This window comes from Mercenaria mercenaria, chromosome 16 (genome assembly GCF_021730395.1).
Source record: "Mercenaria mercenaria strain notata chromosome 16, MADL_Memer_1, whole genome shotgun sequence".
NCBI lineage: Eukaryota > Metazoa > Mollusca > Bivalvia > Venerida > Veneridae > Mercenaria > Mercenaria mercenaria.
The window spans coordinates 7,118,881-7,136,727 of NC_069376.1; the positions used below are offsets into that span (position 1 = coordinate 7,118,881).

General features: G+C 35.1%; 1 protein-coding gene across 1 annotated transcript in view; it reads left to right on the forward strand.

Moving 5' to 3' along the window:
- Positions 1 to 17,847, forward strand: part of LOC123540051 (uncharacterized) — a 106,697-nt gene that overhangs the window by 69,718 nt on the left and 19,132 nt on the right. Inside the window, exons 10-13 of the mRNA XM_053527481.1 lie at positions 589 to 695; positions 1,015 to 1,272; positions 1,641 to 1,762; positions 14,196 to 14,359. Coding sequence (XP_053383456.1) covers positions 589 to 695; positions 1,015 to 1,272; positions 1,641 to 1,762; positions 14,196 to 14,359 — 651 coding nt within the window. The remainder of the gene's footprint in view (positions 1 to 588; positions 696 to 1,014; positions 1,273 to 1,640; positions 1,763 to 14,195; positions 14,360 to 17,847) is intronic.

The following is a 17,847-nucleotide window of genomic DNA, read 5'->3' on the forward strand; positions in this document are numbered from 1 at the left end:
GTAAGATACATCAAAACATGTATAGATTATTGTTTAAGATGATGGCGGTTCAATGCAAACAAAAATATTGAAGTACTATCAAGTAGCATATGGATTGTCAACGACAAATCATGACATGTGAAAAATAACATTCTTCAAGTCAAAATTCATTCTAAAATCTGGTCTAGAAACATTTGTTAAAGTAAACTCATGTATGACCTTACAATAAACTTTAGAACTCATAATGTAAAGGTGTTTTAGCTCCAATATTCATATTCCAAAACACGAACAATTACCTCGTATAAACTGTTACTACATGCTATTTTGTTATGAAAGTGGCACTATATGCAAATTAATTTATATAAGTAGTAACGCTAAATACAGCTGATGAGGATTTTATACATTTCAAGTAAATATCTAACGATAAAGTGTATGTGAAAGATGGCGGTTGCATCTTTAAAGATAGAAAAGTATACAGTACACTTGTACTAGTCGCTCTCACTTGAAATCAAACTTGTAAAATTAAACTACCTGTTAATGAATGTTATGAATGCCAATTTTACTTGACATTAAGCTAAGTACTTTAATGTCGATGTTTTGTTCTTTCAGAGTTTGTTCACTTTTGGTTGAATTCCATACACGAGTTTTGCAGTTCGACAGAATACGAAGGTCCACCAGTTATACTTGTAGGCACTCATGCAGACAAATTAAAGCAGGTAGAAATAGCTTATCATTATATATTGGTTAACATGACATTTTTGTTTGTAAATCAATAAGTCACATTTTATTTTCTATATCCCTCCCCTTTCCAGAACCTAAGTGATAATAAAATAGGCCAAGTAAAGTTTACTTTCATTATTCTCGGATTTGTTCTATGCTTCTCAAAAGCATTTAATAGATGCTATAATACATAAAGGGGAAAGACGAAAACTAAGAGAAATATAATTATGCATTCGGCAGTAAGACAATATCATAATGACATGGTCGACGTATTCAAGAATCTTCATTTAAATAATTATTATATCTATGCACAAGGAAACAAAGGATGCTGCTGTAATAGACAATTTCTTCTACACGATAAGGAGATCTCTTAAGGACAAAGCTACATACTGTCATCTCATTGGCGACGATTTTGCCGTGGATAACTCAATAAATGATGATAAACAAATTGAACTGCTTAGACAAAAGATTGTGAACACAGCTAAAAGTCTACCATACTGGGAAAAACTGATACCTGCGAAATGGATAACGCTAGAAAACATCATTGTCAATTTAAAAGATGAGGGTTTGAAGGTAAATTGTATTTTTGTAAACCATATCACTTCATAACATTGACTAAACGAAGTGCATGTGCATATATTCATACATAATTAAGACTATAGAAAATATCATTTAATGTAAAGATGTGTAGGTTCTTATATTTAACATAATTACAGCTTTGTAAAATACCGTGAAGAGAAATAACGTTAATGAAAAGAGGTGAACATTTTTATATTCCTACATAACTAGAGCTGCAATTTCTATTGTGATAAAAGTAATATGCGTTTGCATGTTCTTAATTTCTTACATAATTAACTAAGGGACATTTTATCTTTAAAATACATCTTTTTAAGTATTCAGATGGAGTTTTAGTTCAAAATTATTAAATATTTTATTAATAGGTTCTCTACAAAGACAGGCTTTATGATCTGAACAGGACATTGCCTGTTCCCATAGAAACAGAAGATGGGGTAGAATTGTTTTTAAAGTTCCATCATGAATCTGGAAATATCCTGTACTACAGGTATTTATGTGATATCCTGTTGCTTCATGTAATTGTAAATGATGTGACTGTTACAATGCTATCGAAGAGGGTTGATATAATAAACCATAAATTCTTTCTTTCATACCATCTGTAACCTATGATATACGTGGTCCAAGAGCTCACGGACATTTTTTTTGCAACAACTGAGGCTAAAACAAATTAATACTATTCTAGAAACAATATTATATATCCTCTACGAAAACCCATTACCTAAGTGTAAAAGCCGTGATTCTATATTTTGTTACCTTATGTTTGTGATAGGGGAGGTAAATTTCACTTGTAAAAATATTAGTGGGTAGGGTAAAGTTTACGTCTACCCTCTGTTTCACTGTTTAATTACAGTAACTATTTAATTGTCCGTAAACGTAAGCAATAAGAAATTCGTTTAAAAGGAATGAAGGGCAAACTTGATATTCAAGGTCAAAAGTCCAGTTTATGTAAAAATCACAAAAATAATTGAAATTCTTAGAAAATAGTTTGTTATCATAAGTCACTCAGCTTATATATGTAATGTGTATATATCAGTCAAAATCTGAAATACAAATCTTCTTGCAAAATTTCAAGGTAAACGCTGATGATTGAAGTTCAAAATTCATTTTTTATGCAAAAATATGAAAGATGTTACATTTAATTTTTCTGATCTTTTTTAATATGGCTTCACATTATTAGTCGTTGAAACTAATTCGTGTTAAGTTTGTATGTCAGGCAAACTCAGCAGTGCAGATGTAACCCCAAAACTGCCAAGGGTAAAGCTAATATCAAAGGTTAAAATGCAAAATATGTGTGAAAATGCGCTTAGATAGCTTTCTGATAATATAGCATATATTTTCAATCAGTATTAGTAATTGCTCATTGTTTATTTTAATGTATATATGTCCAACAATGTCATTTATAAAGATATTGACTGAAATCAGACAAGTTCAAATTTGATAATAAGGATCAAATATCATTTTCGAGTAGAAGAATGAGAAAAATAGATCGTATCACTTAGTTTTAATATCTTGACGATATCATTCAGGTATATCAGTTCATTTTTAAATTAATATATAAATGTTAAGAATTGTCTAGTGTGCATATCGAGGGCTGACCGGGAAACTATTGTATCTGACATTCTGACCAAAATGGTTTTACTGCATTTCCTTAAGCCTTTTATTATCTTGGATATTATCAAAACGTTCAAACTATTTCTTGATATATTTTTTTTAACATTGTGAAAATATTGTATTCTGCAACCATCAACTTTTTTGACCGGGAAAACTATTGTATCTACCTCCTAGCACATACGATAGCTTCCCGGTAACGTTTCCAGTTACAGTCTTAATTTGAAAAAAAATATATTTGTGACATTATGATCTATGATATAAACACCAAACGAAGAGAAAACTTGTCATTGTTGTTTAGGTATTATATGAATACTAAAAAACTAAAATAAATACTAGTAATAGTGTTCATTAACACTGTGACATAATTTGATACAGATACAATAGTTTCACTGCAAACACTGGTTATGAAATAAAATGTTATATGTGCAAACTTGTATGGGGGTGTCAGGTATTTATGTACTTAGAACAAATGAATCCTTTAAGCAAACAGTGAAGACCTTGATCATACATTACGTTCTGCTGCGTCTGAAGTTGGTCTTCATTGTTTGCCAAAGCCCTCTTTCACAGATGCTAGGCATGAATTGTTTAAATAAAACCTGTCCAGAAATGTTTCCAAAGAGACACTCTATCAAGGCGTTTCTACAAAGACATTTCAAATCTTCGACAAATCACTTGTTTAACTAAGATTTATGTAGGAAAATCTAGCCTAAAACCAAAAAGCCAAGAGCTTCTATCACTCAGGTTAGCGTTTCATAACCTTGTGGATCCTCGTGTTACTTTTTATTGTTGGAAAACTGTAAATATAAAATTCTCCAAAGCTAATTTCCATTTTGCATAAAATTAATGCTACATAATATTACATAATTGAGCAGTGTCACGCAAAAAGTGTCTTCGTGACTTTGAGTAAATATTTGACAAGACTTACTTGAGATCCAGGTTTTCCAGTGCCTCTAGGTTGTTGAAATAGGATCAGAAAATTGCACCATCAAACAGTTTAGGTCTTTTTTGACTTATAAGCAAACAAAGTGGGCCTTGATCAAACTGATCATGCTTGTTGCAGGTCCTGAAGATTACAAAAGGCAGTTGTTAGCGTGGCGTGTCTCTATTATAACCAGCTTAATTCATACAGTGATGAATTACACATCAATGGCTTTAATGGACGTAATTTAATACATATAAAATAAAAATATGGAAGATGGACATGGCCATGTGTCATTCTGTAATGAGACATTTGGCTTATCCTGTTGCTTTTTCCTGTCCTTTATTTTTGAAAATGGCAGCACGATAATAAGGTCCATGATGATTACCATAGAAGTTTCCTTTTACTACTCCTTGATTATGATATTCTGTCAGATGTGTGGATTGTCTGCTTCGGAGAGGGTAAGAACATAACAAAACGCCAAAGTCACTATTCATTTATTGCACCTGCGTGTGGACATGTGCTTGCCTTCTGGCTTTTCATTTTTCTGTCTGTCATTATTGAAATTTTAGTATCAGATATTGATAAAGTTGATTAAAATTATTGTAATAAACTGATAAACTCTGTTTGTCATCAGAAAGAAAATACTGTATCTAATACTACTTTCATTGCACATTTGTAATTTATGTTATTTATAAGTAAAACAATAATTCTATGCTTAAAGCAATATGATTTAAAAGCTTTAAAAATACAGGTACAAAAGTTTCACGTTAATTTTTTAAATTCAATAATGTCATTTTGAACGTGAAACTATTGTATCTGACACTTTTTTGATAAATCTCTAAAATGAATTATTTGAGTGCATATTAAAGCCATTATATTATTTCTTATTAAAGTTGATAATAATTTACTAAGAAAGTTAATACTATGCAGTGTTTTTAAGAAAATATACAGTTTTTTCTTTCCTCTGTATAATTTGCAAAAATGCAGATACAATAGATTTTGGGTCAGCCCTTGTCATTTAATTTCAAAACATTCAAGGTCAACCACATTATCAACGGTCAAAGGAAAAAGTGAGTAAAATGTTACAATAATACCACCTATTTGTACTAATATTTATTGTTTAAAAGTATTTGTTTTGTCATTTTATTAACTGATCGCTGTTCAAATCTAATATTGAGGGCTAGGGGTGATCTTGTATAAAAATCACTAAATGTAGCATACTTACTTATTACTTTGTTAAAAAAAGTTGTTTTTAAAAACACTGTAAGCAATTCATCTTAATGTATAAATGTCAAGCAAAGTCAGCAATGTAGGTCTTAGCCCAATAAGTCAAAGCCAAGCCTATCATCAAAGGTCAATGTCACATTTCTTTATTGTTTCAAACTAGTAACTAATCATTATCCATAACAGATATTATTACATACTCGTGCATATTTCCCGATACAAAGCTAATAACCTATAAATATCATTGTTGAAACAGAAATGAAAAAAATAGTGAAGGTCAAACCTGGCATTAGAAGTCAAAGTAGTGGAACTTCAAGACACTCCCCATTATAGAAAAACTGGCTTAATTAAGTTTGGGAGCAAATGCAAAGATCCTACATCAAGTCTACACAGTCATGGTATGGCTAATAGCAGAGTACGCAAATATAAAATGAACCGGACAACGTAATTATTAAGGGCTGGAGTTAATTCTCGGAGCATTGAAACCAAAGTAAAAAAAAAAAGAAATAGAAAAGACAGACAACTTTGAGCCATTAAAGACAAGACGAGAGTACAAAGCCATTGTGAAAGCAGAGGAGGCAAAGAGACTACCATCCCACCTACTCAGCTCAAATCTCGAGAGTTTAACCAAGAACAGACTGAAACGACATTCTCAACCGCGAATTTTTACACACATTTGACATTTGACCTTTGATAATACAGGACAATGTAGGTTTGCCTTTGACTTATTGTTTATTTGTTTGTTTGTGTTGGGTTTAACTCCGTTTTTCAACAGTATTTCATATGATGTACCGTTTGAGTCAAAAGTCTGAAATCGCTCGAGCGGTACCATAATACATGGTGAGCGTGTAAATTTGCACGGTGAGCCTGAAAATTGACACGCTAACCGTGCATTTCAATCGGTTGATCTATAAAAGTACACATTCACTGTGTATTTTTACGTGATTACCTGGTAAATAAATACGCTAAGCGTCTGAATTGATACGCCTATTGCGTATCGTTCGCTCGGGATACATTTTTGTGCGCCCCCCCCCCCCACCTTAAGTGGTGGGGGCATATAGATTTGCTCTTGTCCGTCCGTCCTTCCGTCCGTCCGTCCTTCCGAGGATGTTGTGTCGCGCCTAGCTCCAAAAGTATTTGACATAGTTACAAAACATTACAGGAATGTTGGTCGGCATGTGTAGTTTTGCACCTGGGGTTTCGCGCCCGGATTCATTCCGTCATGTAGGAGTTATGGCCCCTGACTTTGTAAAAATTGGTCATTTTAGTGTTGTGTCGCGCGTAGCTCCAAAAGTATTTGACCTAGAGTCAAAAAACTTTTCAGGAATGTTGATTGGCATGTGTAGTTGTGCACCTGGGGTTTCGCGTCCGGATTCATTCAGTCTTGTAGGAGTTATGGCCCCAAACTTAGTTAAAAATTTGTCATTTTAATGTTTTGTCGCGCCTAGCTCCAAAAGTATTTGACCTAGAGTCACTAAAGTTTACAGGAATGTTAGTCAGCATGTGCAGTTGTGCACCTGGGGTTTCGCGTCCGGATTCATTCAGTCATGTATGAGTTATGGCCCCTGACTTAGTTAAAAATTGGTCATTTTAATGTTGTGTCGCGCGTAGCTCCAAAAGTATTTGACCTAGAGTCACCAAAGTTTACAAGAATGTTGGTCAGCATGTGCAGTTGTGCACCTGGGGTTTCGCGTCCGGATTCATTCAGTATTGTAGGAGTTATGGCCCCTGACTTAGGAGGAACTTTTTTCATTTTAATGTCTTGTCATGCATAGCTCCGAAAATATTTTACCTACAGTCATTATTTCACTACACAAGACCAGACTTCTTGTCCAGACTTGCTCAAAAAAAAGTTTGTGAAACATGTATGCTCAAATGTACTTTACCTAGAATCATAAAATATGAGAGGATTGTTTTATAGCCTATGAAGTGTTCTCTTTAGGATTTTACTCAGCTAGTCTGAGTTATGGCCAACTAAGTGAAAAATACACATAAGGTTCTTAAAAGTTTGTGTTGCAAACATCTTAAAAATTGTTGAACCTGAGTCATTAAACCATGTTAGAGTGGCAAGAGTGTGTGTGTTTGGGGGGGGGGGGGGGGGGGGGGGGGGGGGGCACCTGTGTCCTATGGACACACATCTAGTTAAATAAATTAGCCAATAACAATGCATGTCACAAAAGAAGATATTTATAAAGTTTATGATTAGATTATTACTTTTAAGAAAACCTAAATAAAATTTTCATTATATTATGAAATAGTTTGCCACTATAAAGATGACTTCAGTCAAGTTATTTTTTACAGTATGCTTTGATTAAAGACATGTATGTTTTTAATAATATCTTACCTGAAAAGCCTGCTTTAATCTTATTTTCGTCAGAATAGAACAAGCATTTCCAGTCTATTACCACACAAACATCATACTAAAAAATCTTATTCCTTACATTTAAAAATGTCATTTGTTTCATTTTATCTGTTTTTTCCCACAACTTGGTTGTATATTTTATTCCAACTTGAATGACATGTACATACTTTGGGGTCGAGGCTCAATGTCACTGAAGTTGCTGTTTTAAGCGATTTATCAGAAATTATTACGTAACTATTATGCACAATGACATGATAAAACATCAGACGCCTAGACTATCAAGATGCTTTCGTGGTCCCCTAATTAGAGCGGATCATAAAATTTACTGAAGCATATAAGATGGTTTTGTTTTTGATGTGATACTCGGATTAATATATCACGTGGCGAAGCTGTTTTGTGAATCAAAAATAAACGTTTCTCTAGATATCTAGTATTTTAAAATCTATTAGAATATACTTTGGAACTTTAATGGACATTTTCTTTCAAAACGATGGAAGTGTAGTTACAAAATATCTAAATTCGTAAGTTATGAATCAGGGACTACATACTGAAGGAAAACACCTAATATGAATATCTATTCTATTTTCTATTTCTTATGTTTACATGACGGATCATTTACATATCGATGCGAAAAAGTCATTATCAGTAATTTAATAGAATAATAATGATACACTTGAATTCCGCAGTAAAATAAAAAGAAGAACCCTGCTACCCCCCCCCCCCCCCCCCCCCCCCCCCCCCCCACCTTCTCACGTCCGTGCGTCCGTCTGTCCGTTAGCAATTTCGTGTCCGCTCTGTAACTCTTGAACCCCTTGAAGGATTTCAAGGAAACTTGACACAAATTTTCACCACACAGAGACGATGTGCAGAGCGCATGTTTTGGATGTCTCGCATCAAGGTCAAGGTCACACTTAGGAGTCAAAGATCATATCAGTTTGTTTTGTGTCCGCTCTGTAACTCTTGAACTGCTGGAAGGATTTCAAAGAAACTTGGCAGAAATGTTCACCACACTAAGACGATGTGCAGAGCGCATGTTCTGGATGACTCGCTTCCAGGTCAAGGTCACACTTAAGGGTCAAAGGTCATATATGACTTTGCTTTGTGTATATTGCTCTGCATTGTAGTGCTCTTGTTTTTATTTGGCAGATCTCTTTTTTGTACTTACAATATTTATTTCTTTTGAATTACTTCCCTTTTATGTTACTATAAATAGCTCATTTTGAAACATTTTTATTATTGGCTGTAGGGAAAATTCGAGACCACTTTTATGTGGTACAACATGGATAGTACTTCCAATTTTTCGGCCTATTTTTACATACCTGTACCTGATAAGGATTTTTTTGTAGACTTTGAATATTTTTTGTGGACTTAGATTTGTTTTTTGAAGTTTTCCTTTTGTTGTTCCAGTCCTTTGGGCTACAACAGTCAAGTTCTTAAAATTTTGCTCACCTCCTATGATGTAAGCCTTCGGGCGTATATTGTCCCGCTTGGCGGCGCTCTTGTTTTTGAATTAGGATGAATTGATCCCCATTTGAGTATAACTGGATACAAAATCAAAGGCTGGACTTAACTGAACATTTCATTTTCAACTTCCACTTTTAATTATATTTCAAGTATCATGCAAGCTAATTGCGACAAGTCGTAAGTTCTGCAAAATCACGTTAGGAAATAAGACAAAAACCTTTGTTTAAATAATTGATCTTTAAATATTTTCCACTTATAACTATTCTCTTTTCTCCATTTCGTTGTAGTTATGAATTGTTATCCATTTTAGTAATAAGTTTGTTAGTTACAGGTACGTTCATATACATTACCGGGGTTTCGCGCGGCCGTTCGTTGGCTACCTAGAAATAAATATTATCAATTTCGTCAATGGAATTATTCTCCATTTGGTTGTAGTTATAAATTATTATCCACTTCAATGATACGTTTTTTGGTTACAGGTACGCATCATATACCGGAGCTTTGCGCGGCGGTCGTCGGATACCTAGAAACAAATATTATCAGTAATAGGTTTGACAGTTACAGGAACGACTCATATACATAACCGAGCATTCGTGTTGCCGATCGTCTGCCAGGAATACATATTATCCATTTTGGCAGTGAAATTATTCTCCAATTCGTTTTATTCATAAATTGTTATCCATTTCAGTAATAAATTTGTAAGTTACGGGTAAGCATCATATACATTACTGGGGCTTCGCCAACTTCCCTACATGAATAATCAGAGGTTGAGGACGAATGATTTCAGACACAATGTCTCTCCCTACTGAGCTAAGTGGGCGGGCATGACTTATTGGGATAAGCCCTACATTGCTGACCTTGCTAGACATGTATACATTAAAGTAAATTGCTAACAGTGAATTATAAAAAGAAGTAATGAGTAAGTATGCTATATTTTGTGACTTTTTATTCTTATACACAAATGAAACCTAACCATCAATACCAGGTCTGACCTTGACTTATTTTCTGTTCCATGACATCATCTGACATGTATACAGAAATTTGGAAAAAAAGTCAATTATTGAAAAAAACAAAAATCAAATACGTTTTAACAATTAAAGTTATTACGAAAAGGTGATATTATTACAAGATTTTACTCACATTTATTACCTTTGACCTTTGATATTATGGTTGACCTTGAATGTTTTGAAATTATCTGTGCATACCAGACTGCATAACATTTATACATTAGAATGAACTGATATCATTGATTATTATCGACAAGATATAACAAACATAGAGAGAAGTTAAAGAGCTATTTTTACTCCTTTGCTCGAAAATGACCCTTGACCCTTTATATCACATTTGAACTTGACTCATTTCAAACTTTCTTTTTTTTTTTCTTTGTTAGTGACATTGTGGGACATCGTTACATATAATTAAATTACGAGCAATTAGTAATTATAATGATAAAAGATATTTGTTATTTTTCAAACAGGAAACATCTGCACTGCTGACTTTGCCTGACATACAAACATAAAAACGAATAAACTTCAGTGACTAATAATGTGAAGACATATTAAACATATGAGGAAAAGTAAAGGCAACATTTTTCACAGTTTTGCATTTAAATGAACTTAGGCCATCAGTAATACGGGGATTCAATGACTTTCAATGACTTTTTGAAATAAGATTTATATTTCTGATTTGTGTTGATATATACACATTTCATAACAAAAGCTGAGTGACTTATTTTCTGGTCCTTCGGGATCATTGATTTCAACTCATTTAGATTTGAAGATTGAATACTGCTTAAGCCGGTGCTAGGGGGCGTGGGCAGTGTTGCATTTTCCATTACTGCTCATGAACAGACTCAATCAAACCGAGTCTGCAATTTTCACTGATTGCCTTGTTTTCGGTGCTTCTGAGGGATCTCCTTTTCAGATTTTATTGACTTCACAACAGCGGGTGTTAAGTGCTGTGTGGCGGCCGTAAAAAGTCGCCCCGACTTCATCTCAGTGTTGTTATATTTTCTGGTCCTTCGGGATCATTGATTTCAACTCATTTAGATTTGAAGATTGAATACTGCTTAAGCCGGTGCTAGGGGGCGTGGGCAGTGTTGCATTTTCCATTACTGCTCATGAACAGACTCAATCAAACCGAGTCTGCGATTTTCACTGTTTGCCTTGTTTCTCGGTGCTTCTGAGGGATCTACTTTTCAGATTTTATTTACTTCACAACAGCGGGTGTTAAGTGCTGTGTGGCGGCCGTAAAAAGTCGCCCCGACTTCATCTCAGTGTTGTTATATTTTTCTGGTCCTTCGGGATCATTGATTTCAACTCATTTAGATTTGAAGATTGAATACTGCTTAAGCCGGTGCTAGGGGGCATGGGCAGTGTTGCAGTTTCCATTACTGCTCATGAACAGACTCAATCAAACCGAGTCTGCAATTTTCACTGTTTGCCTTGTTTTCGGTGCTTCTGAGGGATCTACTTTTCAGATTTTATTGACTTCACAACAGCGGGTGTTAAGTGCTGTGTGGCGGCCGTAAAAAAGTCGCCCCGACTTCATCTCAGTGTTGTTATATTTTCTGGTCCTTCGGGATCATTGATTTCAACTCATTTAGATTTGAAGATTGAATACTGCTTAAGCCGGTGCTAGGGGGCGTGGGCAGTGTTGCATTTTCCATTACTGCTCATGAACAGACTCAATCAAACCGAGTCTGCAATTTTAACTGTTTGCCTTGTTTTCGGTGCTTCTGAGGGATCTACTTTTCATTTTTTATGAACTTATTATAACAAACTATTTTTAACAGTTTAATAACATGTCAAATTTGCCAATTCCTTCTTTGTGAGTTTTACATAAATTTGACATTTGACCTTGATTATCAAGCTTGCCCTTCGTTCCTTTTTAATGAATTTGCTATTGCTGTCATTGTTTGCCATGTATATACTTACTGACAATCAGATGGTTACTGTAATTAAACAGCGAAAAAACTGGTTGACGTAAACAACCCTACTCTTAATATTTTACAAGTGAGTTTCACCTCCACTAGCAAAAACATAAGTGAACAAAATATAGATAGGCAAGAATATGACACTTAAGAAATGGGTTTTCATGGAGGATATGAAATACTGTTTCAGAAAAATTATAAATTTCTACTGGACTCAATTTTTGCAATAGAAGTCCGTGATATGTTTCTTTGTTTTTGAAAGGTTCAAAGCGTCTGCTAATGTTATCTGGTTTTAGCATCTTTTTTTCTCATTTTTAGCTCGACTATTCGGAGAATAGTCTAGCTATTCTACTCACCCTGGGTCGGCGTCGGCGTCGGCGTCGGTGTCGGCGTCGGCGTAGGCGTCACACCTTGGTTAAGTTTTTGCATGCAAGTACATACAGCTATCATTTAAAGGCATATAGCTTTGAAACTTATTTATTCTTTTTCTAGGTCAATTACCAACCTCACTGGGTCAAGTTCCATAACTCTAACATGTATTTTGAGCGAATTATGCCCCCTTTTGGACTTAGAAAATTCTGGTTAAAGTTTTGCATGCAAGTACATACAGCTATTAATAAAAGGCATATAGATTTGAAACTTATTTTTTTCTTTTTCTAGATCAATTACCTACCTCACTTGGTCAAGTCCCGTAACTCTGACATGTATTCTGGGTAAATTATGCCCCCTTTTGGACTTAGAAAATCCTGGTTAAAGTTTTACATGCAAGTTACTATCTCCAAAACTAATGCAGATATTGAATTGAAACTTCACATGTGTCTTCGGGGTTATAAAACTAGTTGATAGAATCATGTCCCATAACTCTGACATGTATTTTGGGCAAATTATGCCCCCTTTTGGACTTAGAAAATCCTGGTTAAAGTTTTGCTGCAAGTACATACAGCTATTACCAAAAGGCATATACCTTTGAAATTTATTTATTCTTTTTCTAGGTCAATTACCAACCTCACTTGGTCAAGTTCCATAACTCTAATATGTATTTTGAGCAAATTATGCCCCCTTTTGGACTTAGAAAATTCTGGTTAAAGTTTTACATGCAAGTTACTATCTCCAAAACTAATGCAGATATGGAATTGAAACTTAACATGCTTCTTTGAGGTTATAAAACTAGTTGATAGGATCAAGTCCCATAACTCTGATATGCATTTTGGTCAAATTATGTCCCCTTTCAAACATAAAACTCTTTTGATATTTAACATTTTGGGTAATAATTTCCTGCCTTTGTGACAATATTTCAAATAGTCGAGCTTGGCTGTGTTATGGACAACTCTTGTTAATTCACCTGAGCACGAAGTGCTCAAAGGTGAGCCTTTGTTATCGCCCTGTGTCCGTCGTCGTTCGTCGTCCGTCGTCCGTCGTCAGTCGTCCGTCGTCAACAAAGATTGTTAACACTCTAGAGGTCACAATTTGGGCCCAATCTAAATGAAACTTGGTCAGAATGGTACCCTCAATAACGTCTTGGGCGAGTTCGATATTGGGTCATCCGGGGTCCAAAACTAGGTCACTAAGTCAAATCAAAGGAAAAGCTTGTTAACATTCTAGAGGCCACATTTATGACTGTATCTTCATGAAACTTGGTTAGAATGTTAATCTTGATTATTTCAAGGTCCAGTTAGAATCTGGGATTTACAGGATAAAATACAAGATCACCAGGTCAAATCAAAGGAGAAGCTAGTTTACACTGTAGAGGCCACATTTATAACCATACCTTAATAAAACTTTCTCAGAATGTTATTCTTGATCATCTATAGGTCAGGTTTAAATCTGGGTCAGGTGGGAAGAAAAACTAGGTCACTAGGTCAAATCAAAGGAAAAGCTTGTTAACACTCTAGAGGCCACAATTATGATTGTATCTTCATGAAACTTAGTCAGAATGTTAATCTTGGTGATCTTTAGCTCAAGTTCGAATCTGGGTCATATCGGGTCAAAAACTAAATCACTGCGTCAAATCAAAGGAAAAGCTATATAACACTTTAGAGGCCACATTTATGACCATATCTTACTGAAACTTGGTCAGAATGTTAATCTTGATGATCTTTAGGTCAATAGGTCAGGTGAACGATACAGGGCCTTAATGGCCCTCTTGTTCAATACTTCCCTCGGTCATGTAAGTGTATTGGCTTATCAAATGTTAGTTATTGTCCAAAGATGTACCTATAATGAGGTCTAGAGTGAGGCGCAAAGGGAAGGGGCCATTTTCACTATCATTAAACCCAAAAACCGCCATATAACATACTTTGTAACTGTGATGTAAAGTGAGACAAAACGAAATAAAACATACATGTATTATATATATATATATATATATATATATATATATATATAAAAGATGTTTTCAATTACAGGGACGAGAACCTAATTAACAGTATTGTCATTGACCCTCAGTGGTTGATAGATGCCTTTAAAAGCCTCATTACCAGCAAAATGTTCTGTGCCAGAAAGAAAGGAAAAATATTCAATGAATGGACTAAGTTTTATGAGTCAGCTATTTTGACACCGGAACTTGTTGGTATGTTTTCGCACACTGTGTTATACATTTTATTTCTTTTGCATCTATTCTATAAACACTGTTTGACCAAACTGAATTTATACGCCTAGTTGTTCAATATATCTAATGCTGTGGCATTTCTTGAAACATAACAATTTTTGAATATCTAATTGTACAAGACTTCATGAATATGTCCCCCCCCCCCCCCCACGCCCCTCTGGGGGAGACATATTGTTTTTGCCCTGTCCGTCTGTTCGAACGTCACACTTCATTTCCGATCAACAACTGGAGAACCATTTGACTTAGAACCTTCAAACTTCATAGGGTGGCAGGACTTATGTAGTTGACGACCCCTATTGTTTTTGGGGTCACTCAGTCAAAGGTCAAGGTCACAGGGGCCCGAACAAGGAAAACCATTTCCGGTCAGTAACTTGAGAACCACTTGACCCAGAATGTTGAAACTTCAAAAGATGATTGGTCATGCAGAGTAGATGACCCTGTTGATTTTGGGTTCACTCTATTAAAGGTCAAGGTCAAGGTCACAGGGGCCTGAACATGAAAAACCATTTCCGATCAATAACTTGAGAACCACTTGACCAAGAATGTTGAAACTTCATAGGATGATTGGACATGCAGAGTAGATGATCCCTATTGATTTTGGAGTTACTCAGTTAAAGTTCAAGGTCACAGGGGTCTGAACACGGAATACGATTTCCGGTCAGTAACTTGAGAACCACTTGACCCAGAATGTTGAAACTTCATAGGATGATTGGACATGCAGAGTAGATGACTCCTATTAATTTTTGGGTCACTGCATTAAAGGTCAATGTCACAGGGGCCCGAACAAGGAAAACCATTTCTGGTCAGTAACTTGAGAACCACTTGACCCAGAATGTTGAAACTGCATAGGATGATTGGTCATGCAGAGTAGATGACCACTATTGATTTTGGAGCCACTGTATTTAAGGTCAAGGTCACAAGGGCCTGAACATGAAAAACCATTTCCGATCAATAACTTGAGAACCACTTGACACAGAATATCGGAACTTCATAGGATGATTGTACATGCAGAGCAGATGACCCCTATTGATTTTGGGGTCACTTAGTTAAAGTTCAAGGTCACAGGAGTCTCTTCACGTTTCTTTTTTTCACCAGATTTAAATCAAGGAGTTTTGTAATGCATTTATAGGGCCATTTTTACTATAACACAGCATGTCTGAAAGTTTTATAATCTGTTTGACAGCCTCTTTAAATGCACCTTACCGAATAATCTTCAATACTGTGAACTACATGTGTATAACATAGAAGACTGTACCTATATCTTGTGTTACAATCGCAGGGGTTTAAATGTATCAGCCGAAGATTCATATATAGGCTGTTTCATCTATCTTTATATCCTTCCCGCACCTTTAACGGAATGAAACTTATTAGCGTCTGACGGCAATTTAACGCTTCCTTACAATCAACATTTATGACACGAAATTCATTTTGAAAATATTCTGCAGCTCTCATCTACGAAACTATCTTACATCTAAGTGTTCCGTCTGGACAATCGTGACTTTTAGCTTAGTACTAAACCGCGATGCACGATGGTACGATGACGAAAACGCGATTGTGGGTTGGCACGGCGATGAAACAACGATTGTACGATGGTAAATACGCGGTAGCACGGTGATGAAATCGCCATGATGCGATGGTATGATTGTGAAATGTCGATGTAATATCGCGTTTTCATCATTGTATCATATTGTTTTCACCATCGTACCATCGTGCCATCGCGTTTTCGTAATCGTATCATCGTGCATCGCGGTTTAGTACTAAACTAAAAGTCACGATTGTCCAAACGGAACACTTAGATGTAAGATAGTTTCGTAGATGAGAGCTGCAGAATATTTTCAAAATGAATTTCGTGTCATAAATGTTGATTATAAGGAAGCGTTAAATTGCCATCAGAGCATTTTCAGCATCGTACCATTACATTTCCACCATCATGCCATCGCGTTATCACCATCGTACCGTCGTGTTTTCACCGACCTGTCATCGCGTTTTCATCATCATTCCATTGCATTTTTACCACCGTACCTTCGCCTTCCAATTAAAATGAGTAATTCCGTGTCCTTGTCTTTTGTCAACAGCAGATGAATGTACTTTGCATCTCAATGTATTTTGAGAGAAGAAATTTACCATTTAGAATCTGCTGTTTTGCGAAGTGTTTTACAAAATGTTCTCTGCTCAGTTCATTAAAACTGTGTAAAATCTTCATGACCATGTGCCTTGTATTTCATGTATGCATGAAGGTAAATAAAAAGCTTGGTGTTACAGTCACATGATGTTATTCAAAGTTAGGATACAGAAAGAACATAGTGCAATGTGAAAATGAAATTGTATTAAGCCTGTATTTTATTAACATATATACTGTGCAAGTGCGAAAGGCATTATAAAATCTTAAATAACTTCTTATCGTCAATGTGATTCTTTTATAATGCATTTCATTCTCCATCACATTTTTGTCATAATTTATAGACTCTTGGATACTCTTGGATTTTAGGGTAAGTAAAAGTCGAAAGTTGAAAGTTGAAAGAATTTACGCTATACTGTATTGATTTTTTTTTCACCTTTGGAGAATTTTGATACAAAGCATGCATAGAGAAATCCAAAAATAAATGGAAAATTGTCAATACACAATAGTTGTCAATGTTATATTTTCATTTAAGAAGGTTATTCTTTTAAGTATCACACATTTCTACATTTACATGGAGATTAGGAAAAACAAAAATAAATCTATTGAGTTAGTCTACTCTAACATCTTTTCACACTGAAAACAACAACAACAACAATAATAAAGTCGAATTTGAACATTTTAGGTACCATCTCTATATGACACTAACTTGTCACAAATACATGATAAAGTGACTGACTGATAAATGTCAAAATTTGGTTCAGTAGACGTTTTTATCAGTTACAATCAGAGATTTGATTCAGCAGTTGTATTCAGGTTATCACCGGTGAGTGTTGTCCTTAAACTTCTTGTATATTAAAACTGATTTTTCTCACGTCAGACATACTGGCCTTGATTATAACCGATCTATACCCGCATAAACCCGGTATATCCTCGACTCGTTTCCACTCTTTATACATTCTTCCTTCTCTAATTCCCTTACAATTATATTTTGCCGGGTTAACGTCACACCGACATAGTTCTATCTTATATGACGATGTCTTACATTTATTACTAGATAACATTTTGATTCGCTCAGAGTTTTCTTTCCTTAGTAAACAGCCGTACTAGATTCTCCTTGAACAAATACAGTTAACATTGTATTAAAAGTCCACACAAAGGCCAGCTAAGACAATGGCCACAGTAACATGAGCTCTTTATATGTTTAGCAAACTATAAAGACAAGTTTACGTATTAACAGTGGCATTCAGTTTAAAAATATCTGATAAATTTTGTTCAGGATAAGTTTCAGATACATGTATCAAACACTTCTCGCAGTCCATTGACTGAT